Here is a 24294-nt window from a genome sequence, read left to right as displayed (position 1 = left end):
CTTTTTCTTAAAGGACTCTCCATTTCATAAATAAAATTATACTGTTCCACAGATGAGCAATGACAGTAGCACATAAAATACAGCACTTTTCAAGGCACCAATTCACATATCACCTAATTTCCCTTTTTCCTTTAGATATTCAAAATTAGAATGAAAACCTCTTCTGAAAGAAGAATGAAGCATTAGAAAACCCGGGAATTGAAGTTATAAGCATTCATACTCAGCTTCTTTTTTTGTATAGAAGAGAATCAATAAAGAGAAGGAGTTAATGTGGCTGTTTGAAGGGTAACAGAAGAGGGCACTCTATTTAAACTACAGAATTGCCTGTTCTTTTCAGAGAGAAATACAGATTTACCAGTGCAGTTGAGGTGCTTATTTACAACATAAAGAAAGAAATTTGTACATTCAAATACACAAGCAAAGTACCAAGTTAAAAAAAAAAAGTCAAATTAAGTTTTGTGGTTATAACTGCACACTGAACAATGCCCTCCTGCTCATTAATACATATTTTTCTCTGCTAGTCTCCTTAATACTATCTGAGCTCTCATTTGCCTTCCTAAATTAAAATGAACAAAAGATACCTTATTACAGATTATAAATCCATTTTTCCTATACATAAATGTTAATTACGAGAAATACTATCATACAGAATACAGCTACATCATTATAACAGTCTAAAACTCAATCTCCATATTCATTTATTTTCATAAATTCTTACTTTTCCTTATATTTCAAATTGCATTTGGGTTCCTGTAAACTTTTGTTTACTGCATCTGCTGTAAAAGTATGCAATATTTTTTTTATAATTGTAAAAAATTACAGCAGCAATATTTTAGATTCTCTACAGATACAATGGCCACTCTCAATTTTAAACTAGTAAGTCTAAATTTTGCAATTCATTGCTGCAGGTGTTCCTTATTCAGAACGGTGTGCAGTGCAGGGAGAAAAAAACAGTGAAAGGGAAATACAAATAAGATACCTGCACATTTGTGAAGTACCACAAGGGAACTGTAGGACATAGCTTGTACACTGATACACACTACCTGTAGATGGGGTGAGTTGATTTAGATTTAAATAACTAGGTTTGCCTTCTTTCCATAATTGTTTAAGCAGAAAACAACATTATTTTATTATCTTGGTTGATTAATTCAGTTTGAAATCAATTGTGTATGATTATTTAGAGTTAAAAGCAACATTTGGGCTTAGAGCATTTACTACATTCGGACAGACAGAATTTACGCAAAAACCCTGAAACGATGAAGTAACAAAGTCGAGTAGAACTTACCAATAGGAAGTGCTAGATCTTTCTTCATCAAAGCTGCTGCACATGACCCTCCTAAATTGGCCAATTCTTTCTCCAGCTGAATAATACCCTTAAAAAAAAAGTATTCAGAAAATATGACAACAGATGGGTTTCCTTGACAATATTTTTTCCTAAGAGATATTAATTGTATGTTCCAGTTTGAAGTTTCTCAGTGATATGCTTCTTGTCGTACAGCTAGACTGCCATGTTTTATTGTGGGGCCAGAGTTTTAATGGGCCTGAGTACCACCATTTTTAGAACAATTTCAACTAGGTAAGAAGACCAGTAAGTGCTACCATGCTTGGGTAGCCTAGTAAGAACATCTGAAGATGACTGATGCTAAAAAGAAAGGGAACACCCAACTAAAAAACCTACACATAGATATTCAGATTACAAAGAAGTACCTCTTCTAAGCTGTACAGATGTACAGTTTATGTGGTATATATATACCACAAAAGCTCATGTTCCTGTCTTCTCTAAAGGTAATACTGTTCATAATTTTGTTTTCCTCTTCTCTCTCTCTCTAGTTGGAGATGCAAGGATGGGAAAAAAGTTTTTACATTCTCCTTTACACACTTAGACTTACATCTGGGGATGATTTAGCACTTCCAAGAAACATCAGACAAATTCCTCCCACGAAGGAGGAAAAAAACAAACCAAACCAACCCCTCAAAAAATCTGAGGGAGATGGGAAACCTCTATCATTAGGGCCACTAGTAATTCAAATAAGACAAACATCTTTTATTATGATCTCTGACATGAATATGTCTATGAATATGTCTATGAAAATGATCTATGAATAAATAAAGATATTAAAGGTAATCATATTGTTTCACAAGCCAAAGCCTTTATTAATCTGAACTTCTATCATGTTCATACTATATTTAGTAATTCATCTGTATAAAGAGGTTTCAGAATTTTAGATAATTGTATATCCTATTGATGTAATGGATAAAATCATAATGCCATGTATTTGCAGAGTGTCACAGTTCTTACCCCGACAAATAAAAACACCCACAGCCATTCCAATTGTCCTGGTTTCAGTTAGGACAGTTATTTTTCCTCCTAGTAGCTGGTAGGGTGCTATGTTTTGGATTAGGATGAGAAGAGTGCTGATAATATGCTGATGTTTTAATTGCTGCAGAGCACTGCTTATACTAAGCCAAGGACTTTTCAGCTCCTCGCTCTGTCCTGCCAGCGGGCAGGCTGGGGGTGCAGCAAAAGCTGGGAGGGGACAAACTCAGGACAGCTGACCCAAACTGGCCAAAGGGGTATTCCATACCATCTGACGTCATGCTAAACAATATATAGGGGTGGCTAGCCGGGCTGGGGGGGCCGGCTGCTCGGGGTTGGACTGGGCATCGGTCAGCGGGTGGTGAGCAATTGCATTGTGCATCACTTGTTTGTACATATTATTATCATTATTATTTTCTATCTTAATAAACTGTCTTTATCTCAACTCACAGGCTTCACTTTCCCGTTTCTCTCCCCCATCCCAGAGAGGGAGGGGGGAGGGTGAGCGAACGGCTGTGTGGTGTTTAGCTGCCAGTCGGGTTAAACCACAACACCAATATATTCAGATTAAAGAATTCCAAACAAATTGTGTCTGTAGCAATAAAAGTTTTAAAATTATATGAAAATCATTTAAAAGTATTTTGCTAGTTCTATTTAGTCAGAAGTACAAATCAGTTACTTTTACCAAAAAACAACAACAACAACAACAACAAAAACTGGTCATATAAGAATGAATTTATAGGTTCATTTATAGCCGTTCCACTTTTTCCTTACCTCATCAGATCCTGGACTAAATTCATATCCAATTGCATAACATTTGAAACCATAAAAACAAGCCTTTTCATCTTTCACATAGTCTGATGCAGTCTCCAGAGAAAAAAGAGCTTCATTTCCTTATAGGAAGTAAAACGATACATAAAATAAATAAAATAGAACTTGTAATATTTCTCCTCTTTTTAAATGTTTCTATCACATGAACATAAACATAAACCAAATGTAGGCTGTGTAAGCACCATGCAAATAAAAACATAAATAACACGCAGATTAACACTTCAAAAAAGAAACCTAATATAAACATAGCTCACTGATGTACAACCAATGCCTCATAATGAACTCTTGCTATCTTGGATGAAGACACTTTTTCAATTTTGTTTTCTGATATGATTTTGCAGAAAAGTCACATTTATTTTCATCATTTTTATAATTCACATCAATAGAAATTACTGCAATATATATTTATTACCTGGCAATACTAATACCATTGTAGGCCATCCTGAAGATCCAGAGAATTTTTTCAGTTCTATCCATGAATTAAGATTTTCATGAACAGAAGTATGCTTTGGTCCAAACCCCAGACTCTGTGCAATTCTGACAGGAATTAGTAAACGAAGAACATCCTCGGACTGAGCAGTGCCACACTGAGTATCAAATTCTATTGTTATCCACCTGACACATTCAGGAAAAGTCACCTAAAATAAAAAACAATGGTCAAAAACCTAATTATGTGCAAGTGTTTTTGTTTGTTTAATTTTTGTTTGTTACTTTTCCTTTTTTTCCCCAAACATTCAATTCTTTACTTCCTCTTTGTCTTATGTTCTTAAAGATTCAAGCTACGAAAATGATTCAGTTACAAAATTCTGTAGAGCTGTTTTCATATCCTTCAGTAACCTAACTTATTCCTTGAAATTCAGGTACATCTGAACTGCTATAATCAGGTATTTTAACTTATGTCCAGATTAAGCATTTACGCTTAGGATACCTTTTGTGATTATTTTTGTTTTGAAGAACTCTGTAGAGGACAGTTAAAAAAAATGACAGACTACTACAAACAATTCAGTCTCGAATACCCTTTTAAATACGAACTTCAAAAGACACATTCATTTCTGTTTTGTGCAATCCTAGAAAAGCATACAGCAGCTGAAGCATTCTTGTGAACATGGACTTCAGTATGATAGCAAACAGTTACAGGATTTCAAAAGTATTAACAGCTAAGACTAGAGCTTCAGATAGGCTCCATAAACTGTCAAAACAATAATCACTTGAGGAAGGTCAGATAGATACATTTTCCGAAACTATTCCACTTAAGAAATTACTTCCTCAAGATCTTACTTGATTCCAGGTTTGTTACCTTTGGACTTACAGTTATGGAATCAATGCCACCACAAAACTCACTACTTCTCAAACTGAAGCACTGGGTTTATATTTCAGGCCTTTAATACCTCATACCTTTACTCAGCTGAACAAAAACACCCCTTCTCTATTGACATTTAGGAAAATCTGGATTCATTTTAATAGTCATTTATGTAAGGCAGAATGGATCCCATTAAAAGTGACTCAACTCATTTAAATGGACTTCAGAGACAAAAATCATGGCAAAATCATGGTCCAAGTGAAAGTAATTTGTGAAAAGTTTGAACTGGCAGATCCCTACACTACAATACACATGAATTTGACCAGAATTGACATTAACTATTTTTTACAAAGCATTGTTTTAGCACTGAGGTAACATCTACATAAAGACTTTCAACTTCTGCAGTCTGTACAGTTAGAACAAATAAACTGTACATGACAGTAGGAAAATCTAAGACTGAACATATTCAGGTGCTTGTATTAGACAGCTGAATTAGAAGATTAAAACTACTTGCTTCCCCATACTTACTGAATAAAGACAGGTCTAGAAAGCTGTACAGTAATAATATGGAAAACTGTCTCCTATATTAGACAATATGAGTTATCATCCATGGCAAACCGTTTCTCAACAACACAAGAAATGGTGTTTACCTTGTAGTGAGTAACACAGGCTGGTTTGTAGGGATGTTCACTTTCCACAACAGCATAGTGATTAGAGGTAGTACAAGCTGAAAGCCCTTGCTCTGGTTGATTTCCTGTGGTGCTGTCTGTAGACTGATTTGGGTTAAAAGCTGGAGGAGCATATTTCTGATTCAAAACTGCTACAGAAGGAAGTAATTGTTGCACTAGGCCAAAGACCTCAACAGCAACCTGAAACATAACACCACATCCACTAAATTATTACTTACGATAGGGTGAAAACAATATTCAAACTTGCATTTCTCTACAAGGGTTATTCTGGATATTCTCAGAATATCACTAGCACAGTTCATTTAGTCATATTTTCCAATCCTACATCTACAATGCTTGCAGAAAAAGAATCACCACATTAATCTCAAATACTCCTCTTACACACTTACCAAAAATGAAACAAGAATCTGTTTGCAGCTGTGAGATATCTACATTAAAAGACTCAGAGAAAGCTTCCTAATACTAGAAAGCCATAACATTAATGAACAATAATTGTAAGTTGAGAAAAAGCAAACACTGTACTGAACTCATAGTCCAGTTGTACTTTGTTTTCTAAGAATATTGTTATTTTTCCAATATTGAATATTCTTAATGCATGCATTGATAAACAGTGCATTGTTCTCTATCATTTTTATGAGATTTTCAAAAGAGAAGAACACTTCTGAAACAAAACACTTGTTGGAAACTTCAGTTCATCATAGTGACAAGGTAACAACAAATTCAAGCTATTTTTAAAGAAATGAATCTGTTCGATTTTAAGTGGTCAGTCCTCTTTTCTCCCAGTTTATAGAGAAGTTAGAAGGGATCTTACAGGTCATGAAAATGCAATAAAAGACTATAGTGTCTACTAAGTAAGGACTGGCAACACTTGTAAATATAATGACAATTTTCACGATTTTCAGACACGTGAAAATATGTTTTGCCAATGAAAAGGTTATTTTGGCTGATAATTGACATCCTCCCAACTGTAAAATTCATAGAAATAATCTTCATTTAATTAACAGCTACTACTGATTTCATGTTCATTGTAAAACCTGAATTCATATAATATATAAGAAATTCTATCCCACCAATATTAATTAATAAATAAATAATAAATCCAGATCCTTCTTTTTGACTTTTCCTCCTATCCAAGACTATCTTCTTTTTCTCTGCTTACATAGGGTTGTGTTTTTTTCATGATGGTTTCAATGTAAATTTTAAAAAGTTCATAATAGTTCAAGTATAACATGTTTTTAAAATTTCTTGACTCTTGGAAATTTCATCATCAGTAAAGTGGTCAAACATAAATCACTAATTCATAAAATTATAAAAAATCACCATGTTCAGTTTTTTCAGAGTAAACTTTTTCCTTATTCTTAAATTTCTTAAATTTCTTCAGTAATTTCTGTTGAGGAGCATACCTTGGGAATCGCTGCTGCAACTGGTCCTATGTAGGCTATTATGAGGGGTAACAGCATTGAGAACAGACTGGAAGAGCTCAGTAGTTCTGGAATGTCTTCAGCTAAACAAAGATAATTACAACACAAGTATCACAATATTCTTTATAACAAATAGATCACCGTTCAAAATACATCTTATTTTTCTGGTTTCCTTCTTATGAGTTAAAATTCCAGTTTCTACGCTAGCTTTTACTGTAAGCTACTTGGCACTGTAATTCAAAACAAATTATTAGTGTGCAAAGTTCACCTGAAATAAGCATGACACTATATAGAGATCTATGTTAAAAATTTTCCTTGTTTTATAGCATAATTTTATTGATTCTTCATCAGTTTGTAAAAATGTCTTCATATTTTCTATACTATAAAATCTAGTACTTAGTATCTAATATCCAATCTCAAAATCAATTTCTATAGTGCTATCCAATATTATGGACTCCTCTATTTTTTTCTAGAATGGCTGAATATGGTAGCTTAAAAACATTCAGTTTTAAGACTAATGTCTGAATTTCTGAAAAATGTGTATTTAAGTGCTTATAGATGCACTACATACACTATTTTTCCTCGAACCACATGAAACATGCAATAAAATTTGGTACTGATCCATTACAGCATATCTTTTGGGAATACAGAATCTTACTAGCTTTAATATGATGTCTGCTAAACTGATGACCAAACTTGTAATAGGTATGTGTCTAGGATTAAGAGTAACTCAATTATTTAAAAAGTTACTCAGAGTTTGATAACCTACAGCTATGACAGCTTAGAAAAATATTTTCTGAAGACATAAGAGAAATATTACAAATGTTATATCACTGATTTTCTACTCTTAACTCCTCCTAGCAAAGAAAGAAGTTCTGAAAAGTCAATTTTGGAAGTCAGTTTTCAAAAGTCTTACCATCTACAGCAAGAGCTCTGTGCAACAAGTCTTTGGCTGCTCGCACAACAGCGCTCACAACGGAAAGAGCCCTGCTACAGTTTTTGTCTTCTTCATTAGCTTTGTTCAAAAGCTGTGATTGCAGATCTCCATCATACTCACTCCTGGATGACAGATTAAGTTAAAGTAAGTTCATAAAATACAAAATTAACTTAGATGTGTCTCACTTGTTTTTGGCACAGAATAATTAAAACAGTTAAATCTAACCACTGAGGATATTTTGGAGGCGATACCTCAGTGTTTGCCATTTGTTATTAATTTATTTTTATTTGCCAGGAAATATGAAAAGCGTATTTCTGAAATGCTTGTTTTCACTGGATGCCTTTCAAATCTTAGAATTCATTAATTGTTATGCTTTTCCAAAAGAGAGAATCTATCTTGATAAAAACAGAACAATACCAAAGGCTTCACAGAAGCCACTGAAACTCTTTCTATTGATAATTCTGTAGTATCCCAACTGTGAAAAAGATTCCCCTTCCCTATTCTAAGGATTATGTTTTTGAAATACAATGTTAGGCTTAACCTTAACAAATAGTTTTCTCTTTGAGATCTACTGTTTATGTCAAATTAGATTCTCCTAATCAATACATGGACATTATGCACAAAACTATTCCATTAAAGTATATAAAAGATGTTTCGATTGTTATTTTCACAGCACTCCAAAGATAAGCATAAGCTAATTCAAGCCTTCTATATGATAATGATTTAGCAGTGGCATAGACAACTGAAATCACTCAGTCTACAGGTAAAGCAAATTTCTCATTCTTTTGGATTTCTTATGTTTTGAACTTAGGAAAAAAAAATCCACAATATTAAGATTCCAGAAATAGCAGCTCAGAATGCTCAATGACTTGACTTTACATAGGATATTTTAAAGTGCAACCAAATGAAATGTACAGCAAGAATGCTTATACTTCTCTATCACTTAAATCAACCACTCTTACAAAAAGGTTTTTTGTCACTGTATCCTAAAATTGTACTTTTGTTGTCAGCCTCAAGCTGTATTAATTTAAATTTATCCGTCACTGACAGTGAATGCTTATTATTAAGTTAGAACACCATGAAGCTTCAATTTAACTTTTGTGTACTTTGCCATTCCGAAATCAAGGAAACTCGTACTTTGTTACCTCTTTTGCTCCTAAGAGGAGAAATTTGAGGAATGGGAATAAAAGTTTTTCCCTTGTATTCTCTTCTCATTTTCACGTATGATTTTGATACTCTAATGAAATCAGGAATTCCAATGTTGAAGGGATTCCCTAAACATAGATGACCTTGATACCAAGAGACTAAATCAATGGAAGTGCAATGGTATGTACCACTGTAATTTCATTCTTTGTTATTACTTATTACTTGTTTACTTGCACTTACTGTTATTACTGACAAGTTGGATCTCTGAATCAACGTAAGCCAACCTCATTTCAAAATAATTTAGAACTACTTGTATCTTTAACTATGATATTACTACAATTTTGCTAGAAACTTCATTTCTTCATATTTTAGTTCCTTTAAAATTTTCTTAGTCCAAAATATGTCATTACCTGTTACATTCCTTATTTTATCATCTTCATCTTTTATTAGTTATGTGCACCTACCGCATAACTAGGAATCAAATTATTATTTTTTGCTTATTTTACTTGGATCTACTTACTGATGATCAACAACTTACCACAGAAACTGAGATTTCAGTAAGGGGTATGACATTTTATTGCTATACAGACATTGGTACTAATTAATATATTGAGACACTACTACATTTTGAAAATCACATTTTCTTTACTATCAATGTAAGTGCCTCAGAACTGAGAGCAATACTTTCCATTAAAGCATTGGCTTAAGTGAATTCATCTTGAAAGGCTAACATAAAGCTTCTCTGAAGGACAGTCAGATGTTTCAATTAATTTTTTTGCAATTTTTCTTTTTATACCTTTGAGCTTTACAGTAAGATAGGAAACAGTTCCTATAATAAACAGACCTTGCTTCTCTACATTATACAATCCTTTCAGGCAATAGAGGAAGGAACTGAATGGAATCAGAGAGAGGAACATTCCAGTCAACAGTCTCTCAAAAATCTCTGAGGTTATAGAAAAAAGCCAGACTGTAGTAGTGCATCTTATCAGTCCCCCATGTTGTAACTTTAAAAGGAGTAGACAATGGATCCTGCAAGAGAGATGAACTAACAAAGTATTTGCCAATTCAAAAATAAGAGAATCTAATAGAAGACTGTACAACTGGTGCTCCAAAAGCTGTCTTTACTAAATACCCTAAGACTGAAACTACACTGAAAGAACAAAATACTGCTGCTAAATAACCTTTCCTCAAGCACACTTCAGATGTCTTTAGTTCTGTTACTTCTCTAAAAAGGTGTGGTATAATAGCACATATAGTTTTATTTACTTTTCTTAGAAATAGATCATGACAACATACAAACCTGTAATAAAGAATCTGTGGAATCTGTCCGCGTGTTTGGTTTGTACCGTTACTGCTCAGACTACATGTACTAAAGGTAAATGTTACACCGTCTGGACACTGAACTGTGGTCATTCCTCCATCTCCATTGGCAGTCCGGCTTCCGTAATTCCTCAAACGAATCGCGTATTTCACATTTTCCTTAAAAAAGAGAGGCAAAAGCACTATGCAGTTTAAAACAAGTATGTAAGTTAGGCTTTATGGTATTATGAAAGCTATTTCAACTATAATCTGTTTTATGCTATTATAAAAGTAAAGTTTTAATTTTTTTACTTCCAGGATTTGCACTTTTCAGTTACAAGGTGACAATTTACAAAGCAAACATGTCAAAATCAACTGTAGATGTGTGAACAAAAGAACTATTATACTGAACCCTCTAGGTTTTGTTTTCTACGAGTCATATGATACTTATAGATATGTACTTTGATTTACCTTCAGTGGTACAACTTTATCAAGTCTGATTTCAGCTATGTCACTGGGAGAATCATCCGTGGTGTAAGTTCCTTTAACTAATTCTAAAGATGTCCATCTATGAGAATGAGTTGAATCTCCAGTATGATCACTCTGAATCAAAGACCAATGACATTTTAATACATTTATTAGGTAAATACATGGCACATTCATGGAAATATGCCAGTTATTTTCTCTCACAGAAATTGTTAAACACATCATTACAAATAAAACAAAACTGAAGAAGTTTTTTCAAATGCAGTACTTACATCATCAACTAATACTTCCAGTTCATACTCATGAATTCCCCCTCCACCGTAAACAGAAAAGCCTACTACAACTACACCAGCCTTGTCCACAGAGAAACATATTGCATCAGGGGATCCATTCCCAGTATTCCAGCTTCTTCCCTGGCTTGTTTTAGTGAATCTGTTTGGAGTGGATTTGACAGAATGAAGAGAGTTCAGCCCATCAACCTGTAGAAAATTAAACAGAAGCATGAGAAATTAACTGTTAAACAATAGACAACTTTAATAAAGCAAAGTAGATGTCACTATTGGGACTTCTTTTCAGTACCAGGTAAAAAGGAAAAAAAAAAAGGTAATTATGAGTTAAGTAAGAATTATTAGGAATTTTATTTTTTTTTCAAGCACTTAAATACATATATTTTGTGGGATGAATTATCAGAAAAAATAACCTAACTGTGACTCAAGAAGAAGAGCTGCATATTTCTGCTTTAGGGTATGGTCAATACCAGGAGAGGAAAGATACATATTTTACATAATAATAATAAGGTCTTTAATCAATCTTATTAGAAGTGTACTTTCTGTTAAAAAAAAATGCTGATAGTACGCAAACTGTGATGTGCATTTAATAAAATCAAATACATTCCTATCATTTGACAACATGATAGATTCATACATTTGAAACTCTGGATTTTAAGAAATTAGACTCAGTACCATTCTCAATTTTCAAATACAAACCAAATAAACTGGAAGAAGTCTAATGACATCTTTCATATGTATCTATAATTTGAATATGTGTATGATACAATACTGAATACAATGTGGAAGCTATACAATGCATAAACAAGACACATTATAAATTCTGACCCATAACCAAAAGCAGATAGAACACATGGAGGACCCATGATACCATCAGAGGCACAGAGACGCTCAGGGACGTGCCACTGCCTCCAATGAACACCAAATGAATACATTTCATGAGTATGTAGGCATGATGATTTCATGTGTAGGCATACATGAAAAAAAAAAATTACTTAATACCATGAACTTTATAAAAAAAACTTAGACATCTGAAAGCTGCTGAGAAAAATTACAGCATCTGTAAAAGATCTACACACCTAGATAATTGCTGTCAGAGCATGGATTACATTCATAATATACCTGTCCTAAAAGACTTCTTCTAGGAATGGTCTTATGGAAGCTTTACCTCAGATCCTAATGCTGATGCTGTAAGTTCACTCACAATACTAGCAAGCAACCCACAGGTATTAGAAACTAGATGTGAAGAAAAAAGTTCATTTTCTCGTCTAAGGCTGTTCCGGACTGGTAAAACAACAATGACCAACATCTTTTCCAGCACTTCCCGAAAGCTTGTCATCCCTGAAACATTTTCTTCGCTCTGCATAAAGAGAAAAATGGCAAATAACATTATTCTTTCCACATATTCTAAACATTAATAATTAATGAATCAGTGACTATTATTAATAAGAAATGTCTAGGGGGTAAAAAAATTCAAAGCCATCATAACATGTATTCCTCTGTCAATACTGCATATAGGTGTCCTCAAATGTAGCTTTTTTTATAGCCCTCCATGACGTAAGCACACCATAGATTACTTAGTTTCTTAGTTTTTAAGCATATAACAGATTACAGCACATAAATGGCTACCTATTGAGCTCTTCACATCACTATCTTCCCCATTGCCTAAAAGGAAACTCAGAAGCTTTTTGACTTTGATGTTAGTAAAGAGAATGTTCTGTTCAAAAGGGTAAGATGAAATCAGTGATGGGAAGCTCATAAAAACAGTTTACTGAATGAAGAATGTTAAACAAATCTAAACTTTGGTACCTATTGGGTCTACTATTTAAATGACATCCACTGTTTTTCAAAATAGTTATACCTACTGAAAGTCATTGCCAGTCATTAAGAATAGACTACACTGATTGGAATCAAAGGCTTGTCTTTCTCACCATTCTGTCTTACAAGAATATCCAATAGTGAACAGACAGGAAAGACAATCACGTCAAGCAAACCTGTACAGATAGCTGCACGGAACACTTTAAATCTTTAGCTGTTAAGAAAGAGCTGTATCCAAGATGGAAATGTTATCTTTGCATTTAACAGGTTTTGGTGGTTTTTTTTTCTTCATCAACTTACACAGATGCTTTTTACATCCATGAAAACTTTTATCATAGAAATGTTCTGCAGAAAGATGTTCCACAGCTTAGCTACATGTTTAAGGAAGAACAGCTACTTTTTGAACTTACCGTCTGCTAAAGTCTCTGGTTGCTGCAAAGTTTTGGTATTGGAAGACTTAACGACTATCATTTATTTACCTTTCATGCATCATTCACAATTTCATTAGACCTTACCCTTCTCGTCTTTTAAAGTGAAGAAAACTATTTAGTAGTCCGAGATCTTTATCATCTTTACCCTTTTCATTCCTGTAAATCTTTTCTGAAATTCCAAAATTTCTGCAAAAATACAGCATTTGACAGTTCAACAACCTGTTGTAGAACTATATGAACTGGACTTCCCTTGTCCACCTGCTTGTTTACTCCTTTAAAAACTTCAGTTTGAAACATATATTTTTTACTGAAGATGTGCTGACTGTTCCTCAAAGCACTGTATCTACCCACACGTTCATTCTTGTGATCATGTGCAAAAGCTGAGAAACTCTTGCAGAGAACACTGTGTAACAGAAGACAACTCTAAACTAGATTTCTACCATTTTAATATTCCATAATAAACATCCTTTCTCAAACATTTTTCCTCAAACAGGCAAGAACTGGCGTAATTCAGACCAAAATATAAAAATTTGATAAAGTAATAAATTTTTGAAACAGATCTTTTAGAAAGAAAGCACTTAAGCAATTCAGCTATAACCTTATAAAACTAAAATTTTAAATTACATGACTTTTATTTGTTGCAAAGTAAAGCAGGTTTTTACATTTTTAGAACATAGCCTAACCTGACTAAGTTTTTCCATATGTGCAACCAAAAGAGGAAAACGATGGGCCAGAGCAGAGTCATTCTCAGTGCTGACTTGTTTTACCATTGATCGCAGCAATGCCTCTCCATCATAAGCAATTGGAAAAATAGAGGTCAGTTTCACTGAAGTGTGGCAGAGAGCAGACATAACAGCAGCAAGAAGCCGGCTACTGGAGGTTTTGAAATTTGCTTCTTGGATGTCCTAAAAACATAAAAAGGAATTAATAGAAATGCACTGTTACATTCAAAGTCAATGAGGAAGAACAACTTTTGAAAGGAAATTTCCAGTTTTATAGTAATTATAGAAATAGCTTAAATAAACAATTCCATATATTTTTAGATTTGCTGTGAATTTTACATTATCTTCTCTCCTGAGCTTTGATTCAGATCTTTCAAACTGGAATAATTATTTTTTTTTAAATGACATATGTTTTAGAACAATAAACCCATTAAAATTACTTTTGAAATCATGATACTCCCTTGAAGTCTTCTTATAATTAAAATTTAATTAGAATAATATGCTAAAGAACTGTTTCCTCCTCAGATTTTAATACACTACATGAATTTTCAAGCAAAGAAACAAATTGTTTATATCTCATTTAATGCAAGCGAGCAACTAGACTGTTTTGATGTGGGATGCTCATTCACAATAAGCAAGATGTTTAGGAGAAACTTGCTGATTATAGGATAATATTGCCGGCTTCTCATCTACTTTGCTGGATCACAGCACTGCTGCAACATTTAATAATGAGAAATTACTTGTTTATTAGTGAAAAATTATTAGTATCAAAAATTCCACAAGTATGCTTCTAAGCAATGTGCAGCGACAGTAATCACATATAAAGCATAGACTACACACTGAAAAAGCAGTGTGCAGCATTTTTTTCTTGGCCACAGCAGAATTTGAATTGCAAACCATGATAAACACACAAAAGCAATAAAGAATTTTAAAACTGCTTAGCTTCTTTGAGCACAAGAGCAAGCTAAGTTGTAATGTTCACTTGTGACACTTCAACATACCTGATCCAAACAATTGAGCAAGTCACAAAGACATGCCCACTGGAGAGCTGGTGTTGGATAAAAAGAATGAAAGCAAGCTGTGAAAGTATTATGGCATTCTTGAAGAACAGCTTCTAAAAGGCTCAGGGGCTGACTGAGATATCCTTGGGGATCATTGTCCAACTTGACCATGCAATGATCAACTCCTTCAGATAGGATTTTTCGCAGCAAGGTCCTAGTTTTTCCAATGCAATCTGCTAGTTTGCTGGTTTCTTCTACAACCGCCTTAGCCGTAGCTAGGTTACAAAAAAGAAGAGCATTCATGTTCAATAAATTAAACATTTTCATATAAAATGCACATTATACATGCAAATAAAATAACTAGCAACAATGATTAATGTATATTTAGAAAAGTTAATTTCACAAAGCTAAATAGTGAAGGGTGTGTTAAGCTACATCAAAGAAACCTGCAAATCAAAAACTTCCAATTTTCCAGTCTTTCGTAATACATGCTGCATTTTAATATAAGTACTGTTTAACTACAGGCATGAAAAACATTTAGCGTCTTTCTGATTTAAATTGTGCTCACTACCAAAGCACGTACTATGCACAGAAATGGGAGAAATTAAGACAAAAAATGGATTAAAAGAACTCAACTGTCAAGCAAAACAAAAATTAAAATACACGAGTTTCAGTGTAAACATGTGGTATTGGACACTTGATTATGCAGTTAACTGCAAATATCCCATATCTGACTTCCAGTCTCTTAATTGCTCTAATAAAAATATCTGTAGAAGCAATTTCATCTTACAGTATACTCTACAAGAATAGATCAATCTTGTCAATGTCCTGTATATTATTATTTGCTGATAAATAGGAAACAAGTGAATTAAGAAAAATACCTGATATTGGATATATTTCACAGGTGTAGACCCTCAGCAACCTCAGACAGCAAGTACCCACAAAACGTAATCTTTCTAAATCCAGAAGAGTAGCAGTATATTGGAATCCTTTAAGTCCGCGAAGTTCTTCAACTCCTAGCACCAGTGTTGTCCAGCTCCAGTGAAGAATGCTCAATAAAGACTCAAAGCATTCCTATTTCAGGATATGAAGTGTAAAGGAAGACAGATTTTGTGTAAAAAAACAAAACAAAAAAATGAACTTTCAGCAACAGAATAAGATGAAATGCAAACATCTATATCAGTATTTAATCTGAAAACATACCTATGCCTACACAAATATGCCATAGAAGACAAAACCTATTTGAGAATATGCAAATTGAGAAGGTAGGGTTTCACTGTATTACTGTCCTAAAAGCAATTCATAACACATTATAATAATAGGCATGTGGAAGTCTCTCAGTTATTTAAGAACTAACAGCTGTTTGTATTCATTTGTAATACAGATTTTTCAGTAAATTTTACTTGTTTAATCTGCATTGAATAGTGTGATACTTACTTTTAACAGAATACATTTTTGCCATAATGGTAATGTATCAGGGCTGGTCTTGCCTTGCTTTTAAGCAGTTATGATCTGTAAGATCATGGGAACTATATCACATTTACAGTACTTGGAAATTTCAACAGAAGCACTTGGTAGTCCATGAGGAATCTGAGGGTTTACAAAGTTTTCTTTATCCAAGAATTTGTTTCTACTGTTATGAAATGTGTTACTTTCATACAGCTGTACAGAAGGTAGCCTACAAGTATTTGGTATTGATTACCTACAAGGTGCAGGTATACCCTCAAGCTGCAACGAACACGCTGACTGTTCAGTTTTGTATACAATGTCCAGAATACCTGATTCTCTAGAATGATAAAACTCTTATGCCAGTTCATATCTGTGGTGAGGGATAATAGCATCAAAATAATGAAGAAGGAAGATACAATGTGAAGTATTAAAAGACACAGTAGTCCCTAGTTTAATGCCAAAATTTCAAAGTAAACATATTTAGAGTAGCTATTATGTTCTAATAATATGATTATAAAAAACACAAATCGTATCAACTTTCTAGAATTAATCTGAACACTGGAAGATCATTCTGATCACTGAGAATACTGAAAAAATGCAGAATTCGTAAATAAGGAAAAAAAAGCTGCTTAAGAAAAACAGACTGCACATGTCTGTATGTAGGAGATAACTTCTATGTAACTGTTAGTTAAGAATACTGACAGTACACATAATGCAGCATAAAATATATTTTATGGGATAAAACTGAAAAAAAGGATGAAACCAATCATCATTGCTTGTAACAGATAAGTACGGGACTGTACTATGAAAACACAAAGATGGAATTGGCCTTATTCTGCGTCATAATATAGCATTCCAATGGAGTGCATTATGCCTCAAAATTTGACCAGCCTCCTGCTGTACATGAAGAACTGCAGACTATCTTCTACTAATAGTTTCAGGGTGTTGTACCTAATAATACTCCTTACCTCAGCTTATCAGAGTTTAATTAAATGCTAATGCTCAATGTATATTGGAAAGCATCCAAGAGGAAAATGAATCTTACCAATGACTAATTGGCAATGTAAAAGCCACAGAAAAGAGCATACTGTTAAGCTCCTTCAAAACTAATCCAAACTAAACTAAAATGAAATCTGTCAATATTAATTTCTTCACAGTAAGGACTTTTACACTGAATGCAATCAGTAAGTAAAAACTCAAAACAAAACAAAACAAAGCCAATCAGAAAGGAAACTAAGAAACTCAAACATGAAAAGTAAACTAAACCTTAGAAACAAAAATATTTCTAGGCTTGCATCATAAGGTTAATACCCAGGTTAGCTTAGGCTTAAATTTGATGTCTGCAAACTTCAGAAAACAAATAAATAATAAAAACAAATGAACAAAATCAAAACACAGAAGTTCTATGTAACAGTGTAACTTCTCCTTGATACAGCAGATTAAAAAAAAACAAACAAACAAACAAAAAAACCCAATGATTTCCACACATACATTTTTCGGTTCTGTAAGTATGAATGAACATCCACAAAACAGAAAGGATTCCAGATAATACTCACCACTGACACAGTTCTGGCAAAAGACCTCTTTAAAATATGCACAGGTTCACTGGTTTGCTGTTTTCCTTTGGATGCACTACCATCACTTGTTGGCAGCCTGGAAGAACAATTTAAGATTTAAGAACTGACCTAAATTCTGTACTGAGCTTTCCTGTTTCTATTGTTGAAGAACAACAGAAAAAGAAAGGTTTAACAGAGTTATCCGTAAATGCTCAATTTCAGCATAACTTCCTCCAGTTCCTAACCCTTCTAGACAAGCAATTAAATATCTTGAATTCTGTTCAACTAGCAACACTGTGACAAGTGAATAAATTTGAGATCTATGTGAAATTTATACAAGCATTTACTGTTTCTTCAGATAAAAAAATTAGGACTAGAAATATTATTTCTCAAAGAATGCTGGGTTTTGGTATGTGTAGGCCACATCATTTTTACTTTGTGATATCTAATGCATATCAAGCACTCAGAATTAAAATCAAAATTTTTTGTCTTTTAGTATTCACAGCGATAAAATCAGTCCACACCTCCTGAAGGCAGATACAAGTTCGAGCATACTTCAATTTCACTCAAACTGCAATGAAAAAAGACAAAACTTTATGTACCTATATGGAAGCAAAAGAAGAGAGACAGGACCAAAGGGATACTAACATCTTGAAGAACTCTGGTTCCTAATAAAAAAGGATTTTTATTTCCTAGGGATATAACATCCTTGAGTCTATTCTTAACTCTGAAGTGTATAGGATGTTGTTTCAAATTAAAGTATCTGAAGGTGGGTCCCAAAGTGCCACACAATAACAGAAAAACCAATATAGGCAGCACGTGTTAATGCAGCACCTTTTCTCATGTGCCACTTGTGGCTCTTCAGCCACATCCTTCTTCAGAGGACCCTAAGTTTGCTTGTCTTTGGTTATAGCTGTATCTCCACAGAAATCAACCAAACGATTAATAAACTGTGCCAGGACTTTATGTGCATGAGTCAAAACATTCCTCTGGATAGAGAGGCATTTATGGACACAGTGTACCTGGAAAAGTCAGCTGCTCTGACAACGGACCTTAAAAAGGACATAGTGAAAAAGGACATAGCAAGGGACCTGATGTATAAATATGGTTCAAATAACTTATATATATATAAGAATAAATATCTTAATACATGCATCAGGTTTTGTATATATCTGTGGAAATCTGAAAGATACATTAATACAGTGAAAGAGTTCTTGCTTTTTAAAACCACTTGCATGACACTTATCATGGGAACAATAAATTTATGGTAACTAATTGTAAAGCACAACACGTTTTAGCTTTTTTTTTTTTCATTAAAGTAATGCAATTTGATAATCTGTTTAATAATATACTACTCATAAAGTGAAGCATACTAAATCGAATACTTCCCAACTAGAAGAAAAGTGAAATGTTAGATGAAGTCACAAAGCTCTACAGAACTATGATTTTTATGATTAAAACAATTTTTAAAAAAAATGAAAGTCTCACAGAATCACAGAATGTTTGAAGTTGGAAAGGACCTGTGGAGATCACCTGGTCCAAGCCCCGCCAATAACTGTCACCTAGCACTCACTGCACAGAAAACCCAGAATGTCTCAGAACATAACATACAAAGAATAAGTGTTTTTTTTTTAAAAGCTATGAAAGACATGGTGGTATAATGTACTTAATACTTTTCTTAAGATACTAAGTTTTAACTCAATTTTTCAGATACTGATCTCCTTAACTTTAGATAATAACAATGCTATGAAATATATACTTGTTTAAACAGGGCCTCTGCTTAAAAACTGTGTCAATAAATTGTTCTAAATAGAGGTCAGAATATTACCTGTAGAGTAACTGTGGGATCTGCCCTGCATTAACATCTGTACCATTATTTGATTTCTTGGAACTTTTAAACTGAAAGACAACACTGAAAGAGAAAAACAACAACAACAAAAGAATTTATTCAAGTAATATTAGCCCTCTTCTTCTGCATTAAAAAATACAGAAAAAAAAATACCCATCATCCGTAGTAATAGAGGCCTGTCCGTGAGATCCACAATCACTGCTAGGTCCTGACACTCTAGCCCAGGCTACATACCACCAGCCAGCTTGGAGGAGTACTGGCTCATCAAACATCATTGCATACTTCTCTCTGGAAGAAGTAAGTTCAAAAAAAGATAAAACTGAATTAGTTTATATATTGATCTTTAACAAACTATACCCTGTTTATAAAAGAAAACTGAAAATTAATGGGAATTAATTTATTAATCTCAAGTATCTATTTACATTTGACATTTAAAAATATTTTGTTGAAAAAACACTGTAGTAAATTTTACTTTTTCTTTATTTGTTTTAAATTCAGAAGGACCTGCAAATGCTTACGTCTAGCATGGTCTTGCATTTTGGAACAATCAGATGTGAAATGCAAACAATAAAGAGAAATAAAGTTAATTTAAACTGTACGCAAAGCTAATTACACTTAATACATATTACTACAAGTAATGTAGGTGGGTAATTTTTTTAGTAAGTTACAACAGTTTATGAATCGATTCTTAGGAGTTACTCATGAACGTTTAAGAAAGTCATACTATATGCATGGGTCTTGATACTTAAGAATTAAAATAATTAGTCATGTATTATTTCAATGGTAAATTCTTTCATCTTTCAAAGCTTCCTTTTAATATGAGTAGGTAAAAAGTAAGTAAAGGAAACATCTTACCTAGCAGCACAATCATATGCTAAGACATCTGTTTCAGCAAGAAGGTCACCATCAGTCTCATGGTCTCCCCCATCTGGACCCAATTCAAACAACTGGTAGAGTAAGAAAAAAGGAAAAAATATGTCTCAGCTGTTACAAACTTCATACCACCACTTTTTCCTGTCTTGTATTCCAGAAACTGTTCAATACTATTCTTTCCCCTTCCCCAAAATAACTGCTAGTTACTGTCACTGATAGACAAATTCCCAGCAATTGACACTGATCTCCCAGCCTTATGCCCAAATATATTCTAATCTTAAGTGGAGAAACTGTAAATCTTGCTGACAAGACAAATATAGAGCATCTAAAAAAGGCAAAGTTTGGCAGAATATGAAGGTTTTGTATCTAGAGATATACTCAGCTTATCTGGAAGGAGACAGCTTGATTGTTAGTGACTAGTCAATAATATCATAAGCAGTTATTGACTAGAACAAAAGATGTTACCCTTTTCAAAAGAACTTGGGCTTCTTAATCAGTCAAAAATCACTTCTGCAATTTGATCAGCTTGAGAGAGGCCCACAATGCATACCTATGACTTGTGCTGAAAGACCCTATTTAATATGTAGTTTATCTGTGGTAGAACTGGCAAATCTCATATTGGTCATAAACTAATCTTAGACAACCATAAACAAATAAACATAAACTAATCTTAGACAACCAGAAACAAACTGAACAAATAATACAGGACTTTGTCAGGGTTACAATCTTCAGTACTTAAACCGTAGTAATGCTCTTCAGGTTAACTTTCTTTGATTTCCTTAATCATTTGTAATTCTTAGTCCCTGTATTAAACTAGAATAAAGTACAATTATTTATTTCAGATCTCCAGTTGTCTTACACAAATGTTACTGCTAACCACATACCATCAATTTCCCTAAAATAAACCATAATAATTAGTAGCCCTATTCATCTGAAAACAGAAAAAGAAACTCTATTACCCATTAAATGACAAACATATGACAATAGTAACATATTTCTTATATAAAGATCAAACATAAATCTCCTACAGCTATTTTCTTTCCTTTTCAATGTCTTTCAGGGAGTTTTTGAAATCCCTATTAAATGCAAGAACAGAAGGTATTTATCAGAAATGACTCCTCTTATAATCACACCTTTTACTTCAGCTTTTTTTTTATTTAATTCAAAACCAGATTTATGTATTTACATCAGTACACGTGCCCCAGTCCCAATCATCTTTATGCTCAGAAGAAAGCAAACACAAGTTGCACATTTGGTGCTATTTCAACTCATGTTCAATTGAAGAATCCCAGCTGAAAAGCCATCCAGAGGTCAGTCTGGGAAAGAAATGGCAGCATCTGTGGGAAGCAACGATTCAGCTGGTACTAAAGGAATTCCAGCTACTGATAAGCATCCTTTTTCTGTTTTTGAAAGGCAGTTCCCCATGTATCCTGACACAGGATGTGTTTCTAACTTGAAGCCCACAACACAAAATTTCTGCAAATTTTCTGAGCTTCATGAAAATAATCAGAGAACTATTTGACTCACTGCTGTATCAGCTCCAGGCACCCATAAGATGGCATAGCATTTAGTGAATGTAAGAACGGTCCAATTCTTGACAATTAAGAATAGTAATGCTCAGTTCTCTACTTCATCCACCTTATTTATGTACGGTTCATTACTTCTCACTAAGAAGCCTGGTGCCAGTTCTATTACTAATGCTTTTAATATATAGGAAACCACTCATTCATCGAGAAATAAAATTAATCATGTTTGCAGGTGGCATTTCTAAAGTTCTGAATTTGAGACAAAAAAATATTTAAAACAAAACCAAACACCTTACCTTTATTTTTGCAGTATATTCACCCCTACCTCCAAAAAGACCAAGACCACCTAACAAAATATCTGTATCAGCACAGAAACGGATAGCTTCTACTGAGTGGGCTGAATAACCCCAGCCACCTCCATGACCTAAAGAGAAATAAATAAAAAAAAAACAATAATAATAAAAAATACAGTTAATCTACCCTAGTCTTTTATTCCATAAGCTTGATTAATTTATGCTATAAAATTTTACTGTGCACATACTTTCAAATCTGTTAACAACACTATAGTCTTCTTTAGAATAAACTTTCATTACTGCTTGAGTCTCTTCTTCTGTATTTGCTACACCCATTTTTAAGTCCTGCATAGCAGCCAAAGTATCAAGACAACCTAAAAGAAAGCAAAACCAAGAAACACTTAAAATTTCTTACTGATAATTATGATCAGTGAAATGGAAATGAATCCTAGTTAAGATCAAAGCATTGATAGGTGCATTGTCCCTAAACCACATGTAATCTACTGAGTATCATTTTAATTTTGATTAGATTATGGGTCACTGCTGTAAAATCTAAAGCTTTCCTGTTTAAGATTGAAGTCATTTAATTGATTTAATTTCCAGAATAACCAAGAAACATGATTTAATCTAATGGTAAATAAATTGCCAGCAACACTCTCATTGTTTGTTGATTTTACTTTTACTTCCCTTATTACCACAAAAAAAGTGCTGAAGTAACAAATGAACAACGGGCAGATTTGAGAGCCCTCATACATGGCTTTATGCTTCGTATACATGGTTACCTAAGACACCTTATTCTGACTTGAACACAAAAAATACCGTTCAAGTTAAAATTTATCCTGTCTCTAACACACAGGACAACGAACCCATTACAATCTTTGAGCAAGTAACCTAAAACAATTTCCAAAGCTGTGCTTTGAAGCACTGGACATGTTGGTTATGGCCAGCTTATACGTGAATACTACAGGATTATTTTTCATTTTGGTGGGCTTTTTAGATTACAAAAGGAAATTATATTACTCTTAGTGGCTGACTATACAAAGCTGCCAAAAGTAATTCTAGTTACAGATATTGAATTAATTTTAGAATTGCACATTTAAGGGTACTTTTTCTTTTTCTTTTTTTTTTTTTTTTTGAGACTGCAAGTTAACTTAAGAATATTGACTGCAGACTGTCCAAAAAGTTTATCTAGGAATCTCTTTTACTGTATTCTGCAGGTTCCATCAGAACTGTAAAATCATCTAGCATCATTAAGATGGCAGAAGAAAATTATTTTGATTAAAATTAATGAATGTCAGCCAGATCATAAGTGTTGAGAACAATGGTGAGAAATTTTAAAAGGTTTTAACTAAAAAAAAAAGTCAGAAAGCCGTTACATTACAGTTCATTTATACATTAAGTAATGCATCTATTTCATCTAAGCTTCTGACTTATCAACTATAAATGTGTACCTAGAATGTGCAAAGCTGCATGAGATCTGGTGGTTAGAGCTTTGGAACCTGTTGGTAGAGCAAGTTCTGGACTCAAAATACTACACCGGGATTGCATGTCTGGAGCTGAGGGAAGTCTGGAATCGGCAACTACTGCATTGTAACTCCACAGTTCCCTAGCATTTGGTCGAAACCTATAGCAAGACAAAACAGAGTAAAAAAAATAAACCTTTCACCTACTAAAAAAAATACAAAAAACTAACTGATAATTAAATAAGCTATTTAATGTAAAATTTAGACATTCCAGTACAAACTCTTAAAAGTGAACATCATTACACTGAATACATATAAGCTTTACTAGCTTAACACTAGGCAAATGGAGAAATAACATTCTTATTGTACTTCAAGTCAAACGATCATATTATGGATTTGCACATTGTAGAAAATATTAGGTACTTTTCAAACCTAATAAATATTAAAATGGTATCATCTATTAAGAAGGATGAATTAAGTAGCAAAGTACCAGACATAATGTCAGATGTGCTCAAGAATGATAAAGATGACAAGTGAAAGTAAAAAAGCTACTCACCTTTAAGCAAGTTTAAAAAGATCTTGAGAAATCCACATATTTTG

The 24294-nt window shown here is 33.4% G+C and overlaps 1 protein-coding gene across 18 annotated transcripts in view; it reads right to left on the bottom strand.

Moving 5' to 3' along the window:
- Positions 1-24294, bottom strand: part of MYCBP2 (MYC binding protein 2) — a 194981-nt gene that overhangs the window by 82888 nt on the left and 87799 nt on the right. For 17 of the 18 annotated variants that reach the window (XM_035320138.1, XM_035320146.1, XM_035320190.1 and 14 more), the window contains 20 exons: positions 23683-23855; positions 22480-22605; positions 22235-22362; positions 20395-20486; positions 19693-19827; positions 19519-19602; positions 17691-17787; positions 15567-15759; positions 14686-14960; positions 13646-13867; positions 11882-12073; positions 10699-10905; positions 10412-10543; positions 9942-10120; positions 7475-7617; positions 6541-6641; positions 5099-5317; positions 3561-3786; positions 3092-3210; positions 1286-1373 (listed from right to left, as the gene is read on the bottom strand). In XM_035320138.1, the coding sequence (XP_035176029.1) occupies positions 1286-1373; positions 3092-3210; positions 3561-3786; positions 5099-5317; positions 6541-6641; positions 7475-7617; positions 9942-10120; positions 10412-10543; positions 10699-10905; positions 11882-12073; positions 13646-13867; positions 14686-14960; positions 15567-15759; positions 17691-17787; positions 19519-19602; positions 19693-19827; positions 20395-20486; positions 22235-22362; positions 22480-22605; positions 23683-23855 (3131 nt within the window). The remainder of the gene's footprint in view (positions 1-1285; positions 1374-3091; positions 3211-3560; positions 3787-5098; positions 5318-6540; positions 6642-7474; positions 7618-9941; positions 10121-10411; positions 10544-10698; positions 10906-11881; positions 12074-13645; positions 13868-14685; positions 14961-15566; positions 15760-17690; positions 17788-19518; positions 19603-19692; positions 19828-20394; positions 20487-22234; positions 22363-22479; positions 22606-23682; positions 23856-24294) is intronic. The other variant, XM_035320179.1, reaches the window with a different exon arrangement.

This window comes from Oxyura jamaicensis, chromosome 1 (assembly GCF_011077185.1).
Source record: "Oxyura jamaicensis isolate SHBP4307 breed ruddy duck chromosome 1, BPBGC_Ojam_1.0, whole genome shotgun sequence".
Taxonomy (NCBI): Eukaryota; Metazoa; Chordata; class Aves; order Anseriformes; family Anatidae; genus Oxyura; species Oxyura jamaicensis.
The sequence above is the reverse complement of the archived record's forward strand: the minus strand, read 5'-3'. Positions and strand labels throughout refer to the sequence as shown.